This window comes from Carcharodon carcharias, chromosome 6 (genome assembly GCF_017639515.1).
Source record: "Carcharodon carcharias isolate sCarCar2 chromosome 6, sCarCar2.pri, whole genome shotgun sequence".
In the NCBI taxonomy this organism is placed as follows: Eukaryota; Metazoa; Chordata; class Chondrichthyes; order Lamniformes; family Lamnidae; genus Carcharodon; species Carcharodon carcharias.
In genome coordinates this window covers 189,855,461-189,874,538 of record NC_054472.1, presented here as the reverse complement: position 1 = coordinate 189,874,538, position 19,078 = coordinate 189,855,461, and the positions used below count along the sequence as shown (strand labels likewise).

Sequence of the window (19,078 nt, the reverse complement as noted above, 5' to 3'; positions counted from 1 at the left end):
TGCCTTTTTTTATTCCTGGGATGTAAGCGTTGCTGGCTAGTCCAGCATTTATTGCCCACCTCTAATTGCCCTTGAGAAGGTGGTGGTGAGCTGCCTTCTTGAACCGCTGCAGTCCATGCGCTTTAGGTACACCCACAGTGCTGTTAGGGAGGGAGTTCCAGGATTTTGGCCCAGCGACAGTGAAAGAATGGCAATATAAGTCCAAGTCAGGATGGTGAATGATTTGGGGCAGAACTTTTCGTGCCCGCTGGTGTTGGGCATGCTCCGCGACATGAGCAGACAACATGGTGAGAAGGCCAAAAATCGGTTTCAGGATATCCTGAAACCAGTTTGCACTCATCCGCTCAGCCTGTCAGTGACAGGCTGCATTACCCACCATTGAATGTCGGAAACCTCATTGTAATACATCGGCAAATCATTATAAGGCTAGACTGCCCCACTCATCCCCACAAGCTGAATCATCCTCCCACAATCACGCCAATGTGTTTCACAACTGCACATTAGTAACGTGCACCTGGCGGGCAGCACTTTGCTCGGGACTTCAAGGTTTGTTTGTCTATCTTGCTTCGGGCAGCATTCGTGGTCATCAGTGCCAGGCTTCACAGGCAGCACCACATCAGTTTTAGGGAGGCTCACAGGCAGGTCTCTACCTACCAGACCAGCCATAAGGCAGGGGTGATTTTGTATGGCTGCAGGGCTAGAGCTTGCTTGAGAAAGGGGGAGAAGTGGCCTCAGGCAGGGGAAGAGGCTGCATGACGAAGGCTGTACTGAGAAAGGAGGGTATCTCAGGGTGTTTGTGGGGGCACAAGTTGATCTGTGCAAGTGGCCTCAAGATAGTGAGGGCTGAGGAGGCAGTCTCCAGAGGAGATGAGGCCAGATGGAGAAATGAAGGTGTGTGTGAGAGAGTGAGTGGTGGTGTCGCTCGAGCTGGGAGTGAGATGCTAGTGAATGCGTGATGGGCTTGTGAGTGTATGAGTTTAGAGTGATGAGATGGTTGCCTTACCCTGGCAGCACAGATGAGACCATTCATTCTCTTTCTACATTGGATGGCCAACCTCTTCTGTGCAGCATTGGCACTGATTACCACAGCCATTACCTACCATTTTGATGCCCTTTCTGCATCTAAAATGGGGGTAGAGGACATCGCGGTGAGCCTCCACGGCATCAAAAAGGCGCTCGACGGATGCATCATTGAACCTGGGCGCTGCAGTCTTTTTGCCTTTTGGGGCCATGTCTTTCATGCAGCAGATCTGGGCTTGAATCAGTGGGAGGTGTGTGCATGGCTGCCCTTTAAATATGGCATCTAGCGTGATGAAGCGGTGAGGTGATGGTGTGGCAGGCAAATGAGAGCCCACCTGCTATGGAAACAGCGTGTTTCCTTGGAATATATAATTAATGCGGCAGGCTTGGGACGATATGGCGTGAGAAGCCGCCATTGCGGCCAGTAGGTAAAACGTTGTTTTACTCGCCTGAATGCGAATGTGGGACTATTCTGTCCTTGGAGGGGCAGTGGCGGCATTCCCATGCATCTGCTGCACTTGTTCTCCTAGTTAGTAGAGGTCATGGGTTTAAAGAAGCTGCTGAAGAAGCCTTGGCAAGTTACTACAGAACATCTTGCAGATGATACACACTGCAGCACCTTAGCTGTCTGGTTTAGGTTGTGTTTTTTGTGGTTTTCATGCAAGTTTTCATTTTATGCTTATATTGCTTGCATGGGGAAGACAAATCACTGATGTAATAATATAATTTCTGTCTAGAGTTATAAGTTATCTGAGGAAGGATGTTCTTGCTATAGTGGGAGTGCAGCGACTGATTTCTGGGACGGCAGGACTGACATATGAGGAGAGATTGAGTCGATTAGGATTATATTCGCTGGAGTTCAGAAGAATGAGGGGGGATGTCATAGAAACCTATAAAATTCTAACAGGACTAGACAGGGTAGATGCAGGAAGGATGTTCCCGATGGTGGGGGAGTCCAGAACCAGGGGTCACAGTCTGAGGATATGATGTAGACCATTTAGGACTGAGATGAGGAGAAATTTCTTCACCCAGAGAGTGGTGAGCCTGTGGAATTCGGTACCACAGAAAGTAGTTGAGGCCAAAATATTGTGTGTTTTCAAGAAGGAGTTAGATATGTGTCTTGGGGCGAAAGGGATCAAAGGGTATAGGGGAGAAACCGGGAGCAGGTTATTGAGTTGAATGATCAGCCATGATCATAATGAATGGCAGAGCAGGCTCGAAGGGCCAAATGGCCTACTCCTTGTTAGAAACTTTGTTTCTAAGTTAATAAATAAGTTAAATCAATAAATAAATCAGATAATTTCAACAAAAATATTTTTTCATTGAACTAATTGCAAAAGTAATTTGAGAAATCGTAGGGCGGAATCCCCTCAGATTTGCACTAAGTGCAGTAGCGGGCGTGAAAAATGTCATTTTGCCCACCGGCCACAATGGTGGGTTTTCACGCCGTATTGTCCCCTTCCAGCATCATTAATTATGCAGCCACAGGAAACACAGTGTCTCACTGGCGGGTGACATCTGATTTGCCCTCTCCGTCGTTACCTTGCTGCTTCCTCATACCAGTTACCATGTTTGAACTGCAGCCGCATGAGCATTTCTCCATGCTTGCAGCCCAGGACTGCCCTGGTGAAGACATGGCCCACAAGCTAGGAAGAGCTCAGCTCCCCCCAGTGACTTCTGGACACTGGAGGCCCACCGCGATGTCCTCTACCCCCGATCTGGCTGCAGGAGTCACATCGGCCTCACCACTCCGGTTCGGGAGGCAGTGGTGGTCAGTGCCAATGCTGCACAAAAGAGGTTGGTCATCCAATGCAGGAAATGGATGAACGATCTCAGCTGTGCCTCCAGGGTAAGGCAACCATCTCATCACTCTAAACTCACACACTCACAAGCCCATCACACATTCACTGGCATCTCACTCACATCCAGATCAAGGGACATCACCACTCACTCTCTCACACACACCCTCACAACTCCATCTGGCCTCATCCCCTCTAGAGACTGCCTCCACAGCCATCACCATCTTGAGGCCAGTTGCACAGATCAACATGTGCCCCCACGCGCACCCTGGGATACTCCCATTTCCCAGTACAGCCTTCACCCTGCAGCTTTTTCCCTTGCCTGAGGTCTCTTTTCCCCCTTCCCGAAGAAAGATCTAGTCCTGCATCCCTGTGGCTGGTATGGTAGGTAGAGACCTGCCCGTAAACCCCCTAAATGTGATGTGATTCTGTCTGCGAAGCCTGGCACTGATGACCGTGAGTGCTGCATGAAGCAAGGTAGGCAATCAAACCTCGAAGTCCCAAGCAAAGTGCAGCTCACCAGCTGCATGTCGCTTATGTACAGTTGTGAAATACATCGATGAGCAATCATGCCGATGTGTCAAGATGATCCAGCGTGGGGGGGCTGATTTGGATGAGTTGGGTTAATAATGAGATGCTCAAGTGTTGAAATTAGATTCTGATGTGTGGCAGCGGGAAACACGACCCGCCATTGACGGGTGGAGCGGACGATTGCAAACTGGCTTCATGACAGTTTAATTCTGCTTTTTGGACTTCTTGCCATATTGTCCACTCACGCCTGCCATATGCCTGTCATCATCGGGACTGGAAAATTCTAGCCATAAGATGAATTTATTTAGCCCTGTTGCCCTGATGCCCAACAGCCGATTCTGGCACTGGTCATGTCCAGGACCAGAATTACTAGGAAGCAAATTCCAGGGTTTGAGAACAAGACGGAGTGGAACTAATCAGATAGCTCCAGCACAGGCATGATGGTCAAATGGCCTCATTTTCTCCTGAATGATCCTATAAATCTTGTCCCAGACAAGAACAGCAGCATGCAGATTAGCATAGGAACATAGGAAATAGGAGCAGGAGGAGGCCATTCAGCATGTCAAATTTACTCTGACATTCAAACAGATCATGGCTGATCATCTACCTCAACACCATTTTTTCCCCATATCCCTTGAGTCATTAGTCTCCAAAAATCTATCAATTTTTGTCTTGAACATGCTCAATGATTAAAAGCAAAAAAACTGCGGATGCTGGAAATCCAAAACAAAAATAAAAATACTTGGAAGAACTCAGCAGGTCTGACAGCATCTGTGGAGAGGAACACAGTTAACATTTCGAGTCCGTATGACTCTTCAACAGAACTAAGGAAAAATAGAAAAGAGGTGAAATATAAGCTGGTTTAAGGGGGGTGGGGTGGGACAAGTAGAGCTGGATAGAGGGCCAGTGATATGTGGAGATAGCCAAAAGATGTCATAGACAAAAGAACAAAGAGGTGTTGAAGGTGGTGATATTATCTAAGGAATGTGCTAATAGGTGACATTAAGGGTAGAAAGCAGGATGAGCAAGGTACAGATAACCCTAGTGGGGGTGGGGTGGGGGGAAGGGATCGAAATAGGCTAAAAGGTAGAGATAAAACAATGGATGGAAATACATTTAAAAATAATGGAAATAGGTGGGAAAAGAAAAATCTATATAAATTATTGGAAAAAAGGGGGATCGAAAAGGGGGTGGGGATGGAGGAGAGAGTTCATGAACTAAAATTGTTGAACTCAATATTCAGTCCAGAAGGCTGTAAAATGCCTAGTCGGAAGATGAGGTGCTGTTCCTCCAGTTTGCATTGAGCTTCACTGGAGCATTGCAGCAGGCCAAGGACAGACATGTGGGCATGAGAACAGGGTGGAGTGTTGAAATGGCAAGCGACAGGGAGGTCTGGGTCATGCTTGCAGACAGACCGAAGGTGTTCCGCAAAGTGGTCACTCAGTCTGCATTTGGTCTCTCCAATGTAGAGGAAACCGCATTGGGAGCAGCGAATGCAGTAGATTAAACTGAGGGAAGTGCAAGTGAAGTGCAGTTTCACTTGAAGGGAGTGTTTGGGCCTTTGGACGGTGAGGAGAGGGGAAGTAAAGTTGCGCCTTCTGCGGTTGCATGGGAAGGTGCCGTGGGAGGGGGTTGAGGTGTAGGGGGTGATGTAGGAGTGGACCAATGATTGAGCCTCCACAGCCGTCTGGGGTAGACAATTCAAAGATTCACCAACCCCTGAGTGAAGAAATTGCTCCTCATTTCAGTCTTAAATGGCCTGCCCCTTATCCTGAGACTAGATTCAGAAAAGGTTGGAAAATAACTAATTTAACTCCTTTATTTAACAAGGGAGACAGGAAACAGGAAACTATGGGCCAGTTTCTTTAACCTGTGCACATTATACATAGAATCGGGGGTCACTGTTTAAAATAAGGGGTCGCCCATTTTAGACAAAAATGTGGAGAATTTTTTTCTCTCAGGGGAACATGAGCCTGTGAAATCTTCCTGAAAAGGCAGTGGAGGCAGAGTCTTTGAATATTTGTAAGGCAGAAGTGGATGGATACTTGATAAGCAAGGGGGTGAAAGGTAATCAGGGCTCGGTGGGAATGTGGGGTTGAGGTTACAATCAGATCAGCCATAACCTTATTGAATGGCGGAGCAGGCTCGAGGGGCCAAGTGGCCAACTCCTGCTCCTAATTCATATGTTCTTATGTTCATATTACATTTGGTCCCCAGATACAAATCATTTATATAGATTGTGAACAGCTGTGACCCAAGCATTGATCCTTGCGATACCCCACAAGTAACAGCCTACCATCCTGAGAATGACCCACTTATCCCTACTCTCTGATTTCTGTCTGTTAACCAATTCTCAATCCATAGCATTGTATTACCCATAATCCAAGTGCTTTAATTTTGTTTGCTAACCTCCTGCGTGAGACCTTATCGATAGATAGCCTTGTGAAAATCCAAATACACCACATCTACTGGTTCTCTTTTATGTACAAGCAGCATCCTCAAAAAACTCCAACAGGTTTCTCAAACAAGATTTATCTTTCATAAATCCATGTTGACTCTGCTCAATCATGTCATCATTTTCCGGTGTCCAGTTATCACATCCTTTTATAATAGATTCTAAAATTTTACCTATTACTGACGTCAAACTAACAAATCTGCACTTTTCCCTTTTCTCTCCCCCTTCCTTCTTAAATAGTGGGGTTACATTTGCTACTTTCCAATCTACAGGAACCTTTCCAGAATCTATACAATTTTGAAAGATAATCACCTATGCATCCGTTACCTCTGTGGCCACCTCCTTCAACACTCTGGGATGTAGTTCATATGGTCCAAGGATTTATCAAGCTTCAATCCAGTTAACTTTTTGAACACTAACTCTGTACTTAAACTAATTTCCTCCAGCTCCTTATTTTCACAAATTCCTTGGTTCCCTAGTATTTCTGGGAGAAGACAAACACAAAAGTTGGGATTTCCCAGTCCCGTGGCGGGCAAGACCTGAAAAATCCCAGCCAAATGTAATTGTTTAGTTTTTTTGCTATTTCCCCATTCTCCGTTATAAATTCTCCTGTCTCCGCCTGTAATGGACCCACATTTGTCCTTGCTAATCTTTTCCTTTTAACATACCTAAGGAAGCTTCTACAATCTGACTTTAAGTTATTTACGAGCTTGCTTTCATATTCTCCTTTCCCTGTCTTTATTAGCTTCTTAGTCATTCTTATCTGGATTCTAAATTGCTCCCAATCCTTGGGTTTACACTTTTTCTGGCAACTTTATAAGCCACTTCCTTTGATTTAATGCAATCCTTAACTTTTTTTTAAGCCATGGTTGATTCGCCTTTCCTGCTGGGATTTTGTGTCTTAGAGCAATGTATATTTATTGTAGGCCATATAATACCTCTTTAAACACTAACCATCGCTGTGTACTGTCAAATCTATGAATGCATTTTCCAATCCACCATAGCCTACTTGCCACTCATAACTTCATAATTTCCTTTTTTTAGATTTATGACCCTAGTAACAGAATGAACTATATCACTTTCAAATTTAATGTAAAACTCTATAATATTATGGTTACTATTTCCTAGTGGCTCCTTTACAGTAAGGCTATTAATTAGCCCTTTCTCATTACATAATACTAAATCTGAAATAGCCCAATCCCTAGTTGGTCTTCAGCAAACTGCTCTGGAAACCCATCTCGTACATACTCCAGGAATTCATCCTCCACAGTATTAGTGCTAGTTAGGTTTACCCAGTCTATGTGTAAATTGAAGCCACCCTTTATTACTATATTACGCTTGTTACATGCAGGTCTAATTTCCTGTGCCCAAATATAGTTATTGTCCGATAATTAATTCTCACCAATGTTTGCCTCCTCTTGCTGTTTCTTAGCTCCACCCAAACTGATTCTATATCTTGATCCTTCAATCTAAGATCCTCTCACTAATGTACTGATTTTGTCCCTTATTAGCAGTGCTACCCCACCTCCTTTTCCCCTCCGTCTATCCTTCCTAAATGACAAATATCTCTGAACATTCAGTTTCCAGTCTTGGTCACCCTGTAATCACATCTCCATAATAGCAAATAAATCATACCCATTACTTCCATTTGCACCTTCAAATCAACCACATTGTTGTGAATGCTACGTGCATTCAAATAGAGTGCCCTTAATATTGTCTTTTTAACATTATTCTGCATTCTGATCCTATTTGATGCTTGCCTTTGTTTTGTCTGCCTTCTAATCTTGTTTACTATTTTTCTATTTCCTGTTACCAGTTTTTGCTTCCCTCCAATCTGAGCTCCCTCTCAGGTTCCCAACCCCCTGCTAATCTAGTTTAGACAGCCCTCAACAGCAGTAGCAAATCTCCCTGCGATGATGTTGGTCCCGGTCCTGTGAAGATGCAACCCGCCATTTTGTACAGGTCCCATCTGCCCCAGAACCAGTCCATGCCTCAGAAATCTAATGCCATCCCCACTGCACCAGTTCTCCAGTCACATGTTTCAATCGCTCAATCCTCCTATTCCTAATCTCATTAGCATGTGGCACTGGGAGTAATCCTGAGATTACTGCTTTTGAGATCTTGATTTTTAATTTCTTTCCTAGCTCCCTAAAATCTGCTTTCAGTACCTTATCTCTCTTCCTACCTATGTTGTTGGGACCAATCTGGCTGTTAACCCTCCCCCAGAAGAATATCCTGCAGTCGTTCCATGACACCCTTGATCCTGACCAGGAAGACAACATACCATCCTGCAGTCATATCTATGGCTGCAGAAATGCCTGTCTTTTCCCCTAACTATCGAATCCCTTATCACTATTGCTCTTCCACTCTTCTTTCTCCATTCCTGTGTAGCTGAGCCAGCCATGGTGTCACTGACTTCGCTGTTGCTGCGCTGCTCTGAAGAACCATTGTCTTCACCAGTATCCAAATTGGAAAACTGCTTAGTTTTTTTAAAAATTAATTCATCGGATGTGGGCTTCTCTTGCTGGGCCAGGATTTATTGCCAATCTCTAGTTGCCCTTGAGAATCACAGAATCACACAGTGCAGAAGAGGTCCTTCGGCTCATCGAGTCTGCACTGACACGTGAGAAACACCTGACCTACCTACCTAATCCCATTTAACAGCACTTGCCCCATAGCCTTGAACGTTGTGACGTGCTAAATGCTCATCCAGGTACTTTTAAAGGATGTGAGGCAACCCACCTCGACCACCCTCCCAGGCAATGCATTCCAAACCATCACCACCCTCTGGGTAAAATGTTTTTCATCACTCCCCGCTAAACCTCCTGCCACTCACCTTGAACTTATGTCCCCTCGTGACTGACCCTTCAACTAAGGGGAACAGCTGCTCCCTATCCACCCTGTCTATGCCCCTCATAATTTTGTACACCTCAATCAGGTCACCCCTCAATCTTTTCTGCTCCAACGAAAACAACCCAAGTCTATCCAATCTCTCTTCATAACTTAAATGTTTCATCCCAGGCAACATCCTGGTGAATCTCCTCTGTACCCAATTCAGTACAATTACATCCTTCCTATAATGTGGCGACCAGAACTGCACACAGTACTCCAGCTGTGGCTTCACCAAGGTTCGATACAACTCCAACATGATCTCCCTACTTTTGTAATCCATGCCTCGATTGATAAAGGCAAGTGTCCCATATGCCTTTTTCACCACCCCACTAACATGCCCCTCCGCCTTCAGAGATCTATGGACACACACACCAAGGTCCCTTTGTTCCTCAGAACTTCCTAGTGTCATGCCATTCATTGAATACTTCCTTGTCAAATTATTCCTTCCAAAGTGTATCACCTCACACTTTTCAGGGTTAAATTCCATCTGCCACTTATCTGCCCATTTGACCATCCGGTCTATATCTTCCTGTAACCCAAGACACTCAGTCTCACTATTAACCACCCAGGCAATCTTTGTGTCATCAGCAAATTTACTAATCCTACCCCCCACATAGTCATCTATGTCATTTATATAAATGACGAATAACAGGGGACCCAGCACAGATCCCTGTGGTACGCCACTGGACACTGGCTTCCAGACACTAAAGCATTCTTCTGTCATCACCCTCTGTCTCCTACAACTAAACTAATTTTGAATCCACCTTATCAACTTACCCTGTATCCCATGTGCATCTTCCTTCTTTATAAGTCTCCCATGTGAGGCCTTGTTAAAGGCTTTGCTGAAATACATATAAACTACATCAACTGCACTACCCTCATCTACACATCTGGTCACCTCCTCAAAAAATTCAATCAAATTTGTTAGGCATGACCTCCCTCTGACAAAGCCATGCCAACTATCCCTGATCAAACCTTGCCTCTCCAAGTGGAGAAAGATTCCCTCCTTCAGAATTTTCTCCAATAGTTTCCCTACCACTGACGTGAGACTTATTGGCCTGTAGTTCCCTGGCTTATCTCTACGACCGTTCTTAGATAGCAGAACCACACTAGCTGTTCTCCAGTCCTCTGGCACCTGCCCGTGGCCAGGGAGGAATTAAAAATTTGGTTCAGAGCCCCTGTGATCTCCTCCCTTGCTTCCCTCAGCAGTCTGGGACACAAATCATCCGGACCTGGAATTTGTCCACTTTTAAGCCTGCCAACGCCTCCAATACTTTGTCACTCCCTATATCAATTTGCTTAAGAACCTCACAGTCTCTCTCTCCCCAAGTTCGATATCTTCATCCTCATTCTCTTGGGTGAAGACGGATGTGAAGTATTCATTCAACACTCTAGCGATGTCATCTGGCTCCACCCATAGATTGCCCCCTTGGTCCCTTATGGGCCCTACTCTTTCCCTGGTTATCCTCTTCCCATTGATATACTTATAGAATATATTTGGGATTTTACTCTTTTACCAGCCAGAGCTTTCTCATATCCCCTCTTTGCTCTCTTAATTGCTTTCTTAAGCTCCACCCTTTACTTTCTGCACTCCACTAATGCCTCCACTGATTTGCTTCCGTTGTACCTGCTAAAAGTCTCACTTTTCCTTCTCATCGTAACCTGAATATCTCTGGTCGTCCATGGTTCTCTGAGCTTGTTACTCCTTCCTATCACCCTAGACGGCACATGTTGAGCCTGTAACCTCCCCATTTCCTTTTTGAATACCGCCCACTGCTCCTCTGTCGATTTCCCCACATGTAGCTGTTCCCAGTTTACCTTGGCCAGATCCTGCCTTATCTTACTAAAATCCACTCTTCCCCCAATCCAAAACATTTTTTTGCAACTTGTCTATTTCTTTGTCCATAACAAACTTAAACTGTACCATGTTGTGGTCGCTATCATTAAAATGCTCCCCCACCACCATCTCAGCCACTTGTCCGGCTTCATTCCCCAGAATTAGGTCCAGCACTGCACCGTCCCTTGTTGGACCCTCTACTTATTGACCTAAAAAGTTCCCCTGTACACATTTCAAGAAATCCACTGCATCCAAGCCCTTAACACTATGTCTATCCCAATTAATGTTGGGAAAGTTGAAATCACCTAACATAATTGCCCTATTGTTTTTGTTTTTACACACCTCCGCAATTTGTGCACATATTTGCTCCTCAATTTCCCGCTGACTATCTGTGGGTCTATAATAAACACCTAACAATGTGGCTGCCCCTTTTTTATTCCTTAGCTCTACCCATAAAGCTTCATTCCATGCCCCCTCCAAGATATCATCTGTCCTTACTGCAGTAACTGACTCCTTAACTAATAATGCAACGCCTCCTCCTCTTTTACCCCCTCCCCTATCTCGCCTGAAGATTCTATATCCCAGAATGTTGAGCTGCCAATCCTGCCCCTCCCTCAACCGCATCTCAGTGATGGCTACGAAATCACAATTCCACATGTCAGTCCTCACCCTTAACTCATCCGCTTTACCTGTAATACTCCTGGCATTAAAGTAGAAGCCATCCAGCCTTGCCTTACTACCTTGAAACTTAATGTAGCTGTACTCCCTCTGACTTGATTATTTTACTGTATTATGATCTGTCCCTATTCTGCTAACATTCTGTGTCCCCTCCCCCACCGAACTAGTTTAAACTCCTCCCAACAGCACTAGCAAACCTGCCCGCAGGGATGTTAGCCCTTAATGTTAGAGATGGTGGTGGTGAGCTGCCTTCTTGAACCACTGCAGTCCATGTGGTGTAGGTGCACCCACAGTGCTGTTAGGGAGGGAGTTCCAGGATTTTGACTCAGCGACATTGAAGGAACGGCGAAATATTTCCAAGTCAGGATGGTGAGTGACTTGGAGGGGAACTTCTAGATGGTGGTGTTCCTATCTATCTGCTGCCCTTGTCCTTCTAGATGGTGGTGGTAGTGGGTTTGGACAATGCTGTCGAAGGAGCCTTGGTGAATTCCTGCAGTGCAGCTTGTAGATGGTGCACACTGCTGCTACTGTGCATCAGTGCTGGAGGGAGTGAGTGTTTGTGGATGTGGTTCCAATCAAGGAAGCTGCTTTGTCCTGGATGGTGTTGAGCTTCTTGAGTATTTTGGGAGCTGCACTCATCCAGGCAAGTGGGGAGTATTCCATCACACTCCTGACTTGTGCCTTGTAGATGGTGGACGGGCTTTAGGGAGCCAGGAAGTGAGTTACCCTTGCAGCCAAAGTACTTCTATGGCTAGTCCAGTTCAGCCTCTGGCCAGTGGTAACCCCCAGTAGTGAGTGAGATTGACTCAGGGAACTCCTGAACTACCTGCACTAGCTGCCTGGTTCTCTTAGACTGACTGGCAGTCACCCATTCCCTCTCTGCCTGCACACTGTTAACCTGCGATGTGAGCCCCTCCCTAAATGTGCTATCCACATAGCTCTGAGTCTTGTGGATGCACCACAGTGACTCCAGTTGCTGTGCGAGTTCCAAAACCTAGAGCTCAAGCTTTTGCAGCCAGTGACACATCCTGCAGTTGTGTTTGTTTAGGACACATGGTGTGTCCATGACTTCCAACATACCACAGGAGGCACATTCCACTCGGCAGCCAGAGCATCCAAATTGGAGTTCAATCTGGGGGAGGTAAGAAGGATTTAAACAGTGTTTTTTTTAAAAGCATACTTGCATATTTCCACTTTCTTATCGAAGGTCAGCACCTACTCCTGCTCCCAATTCATAAGTTCATATGTTCTCCTAGTATCCTCATGTACCCAGGACTGCTAGGATTAAATCCATGGGTAGTTTCTACTGTTAACAATGGCAGACTTCCAGGGTTAAAGAAAGAAAGAATTTGCATTTATGTAGCACCAATCATAACCTCAGAACATCCCAAAGTGCTTTAAGCTTACTTTTGAGATGCACCCACTGTTGTAATGTAAGGAAATGCTGCAGCCAATTTGTGCACAGCAAGTTCCTACAAACAGCAATGTGAAAATAACCAGATGGTCTACTTTTAGATGTTGGTTGATGGATAAGTATTGGCTAGGGCACAAAAAAGTGGTGGTTCCCTAATTAGACTGCCACTAGCATCGGAATCTGGGATGCTGACTGTAGCAGCAACACTGGAAAGATAAGTAAAGGAATAGTAGATGAGCAGAGGGTGTCCCTCCACCAAGCTGTAATAGAAACCCATAGATGTCCTCCCCACCCCACCCCACCTTTGTCCTTGCAGCCCAATGATTCTTGGGGTTTTGTTCCCAGCCTTTGCAGTGCTGATTGGAGCAGAGGCACTTCCCCAATGGAAGGGTGTAAATCTGGTCCTTGTGCCTACACTTTTAAGAGTGGCATTGGTAGAAATCTAGGGTCTGCATAGTGTCACGGCCAGCAAGCGACATGGGGTCAAAGGAAACCTAAATGGAAACAGTAAGAACATAGGAACAGGAAGAGGCCATTCAGCCCCTCAACCCCATTCCGCCATTCAATTAAATCATGGCTGACCTGTATCTTAACTATATCTATCCACCTTGGCTCCATAACCCTTAATGTCCCTACCCAATAAAAATGTATCAATTTTGGTCTTGATATTTTCAATTGACCCCCAACCTTGATAGCTTTTTGCGGGAGTGAGTTCCAGATTTCCACTGCCTAAATAGCCAAGTGGTTATGGTACTGGGCTTATAACCCCAAGATCAAGAGTTCAAATCTCACAATGGCAAACTATGAAACAATGTAACTTCATCTGAATAGGAACAGATGGAAATGTGTTTGTACTTGAAAGCGTTACACTTTGTGTGAAAAAGCGCTTCCTGACATCACCCCTGAATGGCTTGGCTCTAATTTTAAGGTTATGCCCCATTGTTCCGGACTCCTCCAACCAGAGGAAATAGTTCCTCTCTATCTGCCCTAACGATTTTTTAAATCATCTTAAACACCTCAATGAAATCACCCTTTAATCTTCCATATTTATATACTATTCTATGTAACAATCTTTCTAACTTAATCCTTTTAGCCCAACAAGTTATGACAGGATAACCTCTAGCCTGCTGTTTTTTTTAAATTAAAAACCTATTTCGGTTTTGCTGTTGGGCTGTGATTGCAAAATCACTGTTAAACACTTTGCCTCAGTCCCCATTTAGAATTTGCTGTTTGTGAAGTGCAATTAAGCAGTGATGTTCACATGCAGTTACTTTCTGGCAAGGAAAAAGCTGGATGCCTGCCAACAGCTCATAAAGAGAAAGTTTTCTCCTTTTCTATTGTTTCTTTTGTTGTATTCCGATCCTGTAATTCTTAAGATAGTCTTGCCTTGATCAAGTGAAATATAGATGGTGAACCCATGAACTCCAAACGACACAGGCTAATGATTTGATGCAAACGTTATTTGTAACATCCCTAACAACGTTAATGTTTCCCACAAAAAAAGTATGAGAACAGAGAAGAGATAAATGGCCCATCTCATTCTCCAGTAACCCACTTCACACTTTGAAAGTTTATTTTCTGGGATTTGGAGTCTAGTTAATTTAATGCAAATTATCAGTGGCAGGGATTTTGCCACTTCAAAGCCTGAAAACTTTTTCCACAATTCAATATTTATATGGTGTCTTAAACATTGTAAAATATCACAAGGCGCTTCACGGTTCATGATCAGGCAGAAAATGCTAGAAAAACACAGCAGGTCTGGCAGTATCCATGGAGAGAGAAATAGTTAACATTTTGAGTTGAATATGATGAAGAAGAGTCATACTGTTAGGGTCATTTTAATATGTTCTGTGAGTTCCTGGTGTGATTCCTGCATGTGTTTGGGAGCTCATCTTAGGATAGAGAGAGAACTTGCTGTTGCAATAGAGCTACAAATAATGTTGAAGATAAACTATCTAGACAAACTCCTTAACAAAAACAAAAATACCTGGAAAAACTCAGCAGGTCTGACAGCATCTGCGGAGAGGAACACAGTTAACGTTTTGGTTCTGTATGACTCTTCAACAGAACTAAGGAAAAATAGAAAAGAGGTGAAATATAAGCTGGTTTAAGGGGGGACGGTAGGACAGGTAGAGCTGGATAGACGGCCAGTGATAGGTGGAGATAACCAAGAGATGTCATAGACAAAAGGACAAAGAGGTGTTGAAGCTGGTGATATTATCTAAGGAATGTGATAATAAAGGTACAGATAGCCCTAGTGGGGGTGGGGTGGGGGGAAGGGATCGAAATAGGCTAAAAGGCAGAGATAAAACATTGGATGGAAATACATTTAGAAATAATGGAAATAGGTGGGAAAAGAAAAATCTATATAAATTATTGGAAAAAGGGGGGATCAGAAAGGGGGTGGGGATGGAGGAGAGAGTTCATGATCTAAAATTATTGAACTCAATATTCAGTCCAGAAGGTTGTAAAGTGCCTAGTTGGAAGATGAGGTGCTGTTCCTCCAGTTTGTGTTGAGCTTCACTGGAACAATGCAGCAGGCCAAGGATGGACTGACAGAGCAGGGTGGAGTGTTGAAATGGCAAGCGACAGGGAGGGTCATGCTTGTGGACAGACTGAACTCCTTCACTAGCACTGGATCAAAATCCTGGAACTCCCTCCCTAACAGCACTGTACCTACACCACATGGACGGCAGTGGTTCAAGAAGGCAGCTCATCACCACCTTTTCAAGGGCAATTAGGGACGGCAATAAATGCTGGCCTAGCCAGCGACACTCACGTCCCAGGAACAAATAAAAAGTCCTGATTTGTAGTAAACAAATGCTATTGGATTTAGGACTAGGTTTTCATGTATGAGAGTATTCTAAGATGAATTCGATATTGCTTTCTGGATCATTCTTACACTCCCAATAACATTTTGTAGCACTAAGCATCCCAATGATATCATATGACCAATGATTGAATATCCAGACCCCTTGCATTGCAAATATAAGCATGTTAATTGCAATGACAACATTCTCCAAGTTGTCGTTGTTTATTTTTGTATAGTGGAAGTATTGATAAGATGGACGTTGAGATAACAATTTTTCACATCATTTTACAGCCTGCAACTGCCATGGACATGCCAAGGATTGTTATTACGATGCTGAAGTCAGCCATCGCAGAGCAAGTGTGAACAGCTATGGGCGCTATGCAGGTGGAGGTGTTTGCTTGAACTGCCAGGTATGAGGCAAGATGTTCAAGTCAGGACGAATACTTCCATTAATTGATAGATGAAGGTTTCATTGCTGGGAAGCATATGTTACGCGTTACATCACAGATATTTCCAATACTTGTTAAAACTGGTTGTCTCAGTTTGTCCTAAAGTTAGAATGAAAACATACAAATTCTGCCAACTTCATCATTATTTGATTTGCTAAAAAAAGGGCCACAAAATATTTTGTAAACCCTAGATCAGTATTAAACACAGGCAGCAACAATATATGGAATATTTTAACAGCAATGTGCCTTTAACTTGAGAAGACACACAAGACCTTTTTAATGGTCTTGACACAGAACTGATTTCTGTGACACAGTCACAATCATTTACGGGATGGGGGCATCGCTGGCTAGGCCAGCATTTATTGCCCATCCCTAACTGCCCTTGAGAAGGTGGTGGTGAGCTGGCTTCTTGAACTGCTGCAGTCCATGTGGTGTAGGTACACCCACAGTGCTGTTAGAGAGGGATTGTGATACGGTCTTTGAATTTAACTGTCTACAGTCCAGCCTGTGCATAAACCCTAAACCAATCGCATGTTTATAATCTGTTTAGCTGATTTAAACAAGCATAAGTATTGCTACTAACAGAAAATTGCCACTGCAGCTTCATTCAGTGGCAATTGGCACATGAAGGAAAGGTTTGTTTTTGCTAAATTTCCATATTGTAAGTCTGAAGTGTCCAGTTGAAAAGTCAGCATAAGAGGTTGAGTTTTATTTCATAGAACAATAGCTCAATTGTTAATGTGCTAATTTCTTATCTCAGACTAGTAAATATTCACAGTAGCACAAGATTTGGTGAGTCATGTGTCTCTAACTTTCTCCATAGCACAACACTGCGGGAATAAACTGTGAGCGGTGTGCACCATTTTATTATCGACCATCTGGAGTTCCAAAGGAAGCAGCGGATGGCTGTTTACGTACGTTTTTCCTGTGATTTTCTTTCTCCACCAGTGAAATTGACTCTGCAAAACTCTTCACTGAAAATTTTGCGCATAATTTTAACCTATCTCATGGGACGGGAATCCCATGGGATCGGACACAATGTCAGTTTTGCGATCCACCAGATGTTGCTAACCATTGACTTCCAATGTGAGTAAAATTGGTCAGGACGTGACACCAGCATTATCCCTGATCCTGTCAGTCTGGTTTTGTTAAAGTTACCCATCTGTTATTTCTCAACAACATTTCAAAATGCGAGGTGTTTCCAGTTTTATTTTTTTAATTGCTCAAAGAATTGCAGTGAAAATAGACTGCGAGGAGATTTTTAAAAAAATTCTGTATTCCCTCTTTATTCTACCCTTTTCTTTATGGCTACTTAACCCAATGAAAAGAAGGGAAGAAGGCTTGCATTATATTGTGGCTTTCACTACCTCAAGATGTCCAAAAGCAGTTTATGAAGTATTTTTTCAAGTGTAGCAGCTGTTGTACTACAGAGAACATGACAACCAATTTTCACACAAGATCTCACAGACAACATGTAATAAAGCCCAAAACCTCTGTTTTAGTAATGTTGGTTGAGGGATAAATTTTAGGCCGGGCACTGGGAGAGACCCCCACTGGTCTTTGAAATACTGCCAACAGATCTTTTAAGTCCACCTGAGAGGGGGCCTCATTTTTTTATATTCATTTCTGGAATGTGGGCCAGGCGATCATTTATTATCCATCTCTACTTACCCTTGAGAAGGTAGTGGTGAGCTGCCTTCTTGAACCACTGCAGACCATGCGGTGTATATACAGCCACAGTGCTGTTAGGGAGGGAGTTCCAAATTTTGACCAAGTGCCAGTGAAGGAACAGTGATATATTTCCAAGTCAGGATGGTGAGTGACTTGGAGGGGAACTTTCATGTGGTGTTGATTCCATGCATCTGCTAACCTTGTTCTTCTTTGTGGTAGAGGTCGTGGGTTTGGAAGGTGCTATCAAAGGAACTTTGGTGAGATGCTGCAGTGCACCCTATAGATGGTACACACTGCTGCACCTGTGCATCAGTGGTGGAGGGAATGAATGTTTAAGGTGGCGGATGGGATACTGATCAGGCAGTCTGATTTGTCCTGGTGTTCAGCTTCTTGAGTGTTGTTGGAGCTGCACACATCTAGCCTGACTTGTGCCTTGTAGATGGTGGACAGACTTTGGGGAGTCAGGAGATAAGTTACACACTGCAGAATTCCCAGCCTCTGATGTGCTCTTGTAGCCACAGTATTTATATGGCTGGTCCAGTTGAGTTTATGACCAGTGGTAACCCCAGCGTGTTAACATCTCATTTGAAAGATCGCACCTTAACAGTGCAGCAAACACTCTACTGAAGGAGGCACGTCAGTCTCTATTATGTGTTCAAATCTCTGGAATGAGGCTTTCACCCATGATCTTCTGACTCAGAGACAAGAGTGATACCCTCTTAACAGCTCTCTTTGATCCTGCAGTGTCTCAACCCCTCAAAGCTTTTGAAGGATTTCAGCAATGGGACAAGTAGTTAGAGTTAAGCTCCAGTTCAGCATTCCCTCATTACTACACTGGGGTTGTCACCCTCAATTATATGCATGCAAGATGGCCAATAAGCAATGTCTTGATTTTAAAATTCTCAACCTTGTTTTCAAATCATTCCATGTCCTCGTCCCTCCCTATCTCTATAATCTCCTCCAGCTCCACAACCCTCTGGGATATCTGTGCTCCTCCATCCTAGCTTCTTGGCATCCTCAGTTTTAATCACCTCATCATTGGCAGCAGTGCCTCGAATTGATTCGGCATTAAGCTCTAAGGTTCCCTCCCTCAATCTCTCGACCTCTCTATCTCCCTTTCCTCCTTTAAGAAGGTTCTAACACCTACTTCAATGGCTTGTCCAATATGCAGCCCGTGAGCCAGATGTGGCCTGTGAAGACCCCCTGTGTAGCCCCCGGAGGTAGGTTTCAAAATGCCGGCAAGTGGAGTGAAAGATTCTGAAAGAAACTGCTCCTCCAATCACAGGCCATCCCTCTCCCGTGTTTTTTGCTCTCAGCAGCAAATGTGAGAGAGAAGACGTCTGAGATTGGAGGAACCATGCAAGCAGCAGCGAGTGTGCTCTGGAAAAAGAGGTATTGGTGGGGGTGGTGGGCAGGGGTAGAGAGAGAGAGGCTGGCTGCCATACTGGGTGGGGGAGGGAGGAGGATGCTGTACCAGGCTGGAAGAGGGAGGGAGGAGGATGCTGTACCAGGCTGGAAGA

The 19,078-nt window shown here is 44.4% G+C and overlaps 1 protein-coding gene across 1 annotated transcript in view; it reads left to right on the top strand.

Annotated features, from left to right (window-relative positions):
• Window positions 1-19,078, top strand: part of LOC121279009 (laminin subunit alpha-3-like) — a 509,546-nt gene that overhangs the window by 184,764 nt on the left and 305,704 nt on the right. Inside the window, exons 8-9 of the mRNA XM_041189741.1 lie at window positions 15,730-15,848; window positions 16,711-16,801. Of these exons, the coding sequence (XP_041045675.1) occupies window positions 15,730-15,848; window positions 16,711-16,801 (210 nt within the window). The remainder of the gene's footprint in view (window positions 1-15,729; window positions 15,849-16,710; window positions 16,802-19,078) is intronic.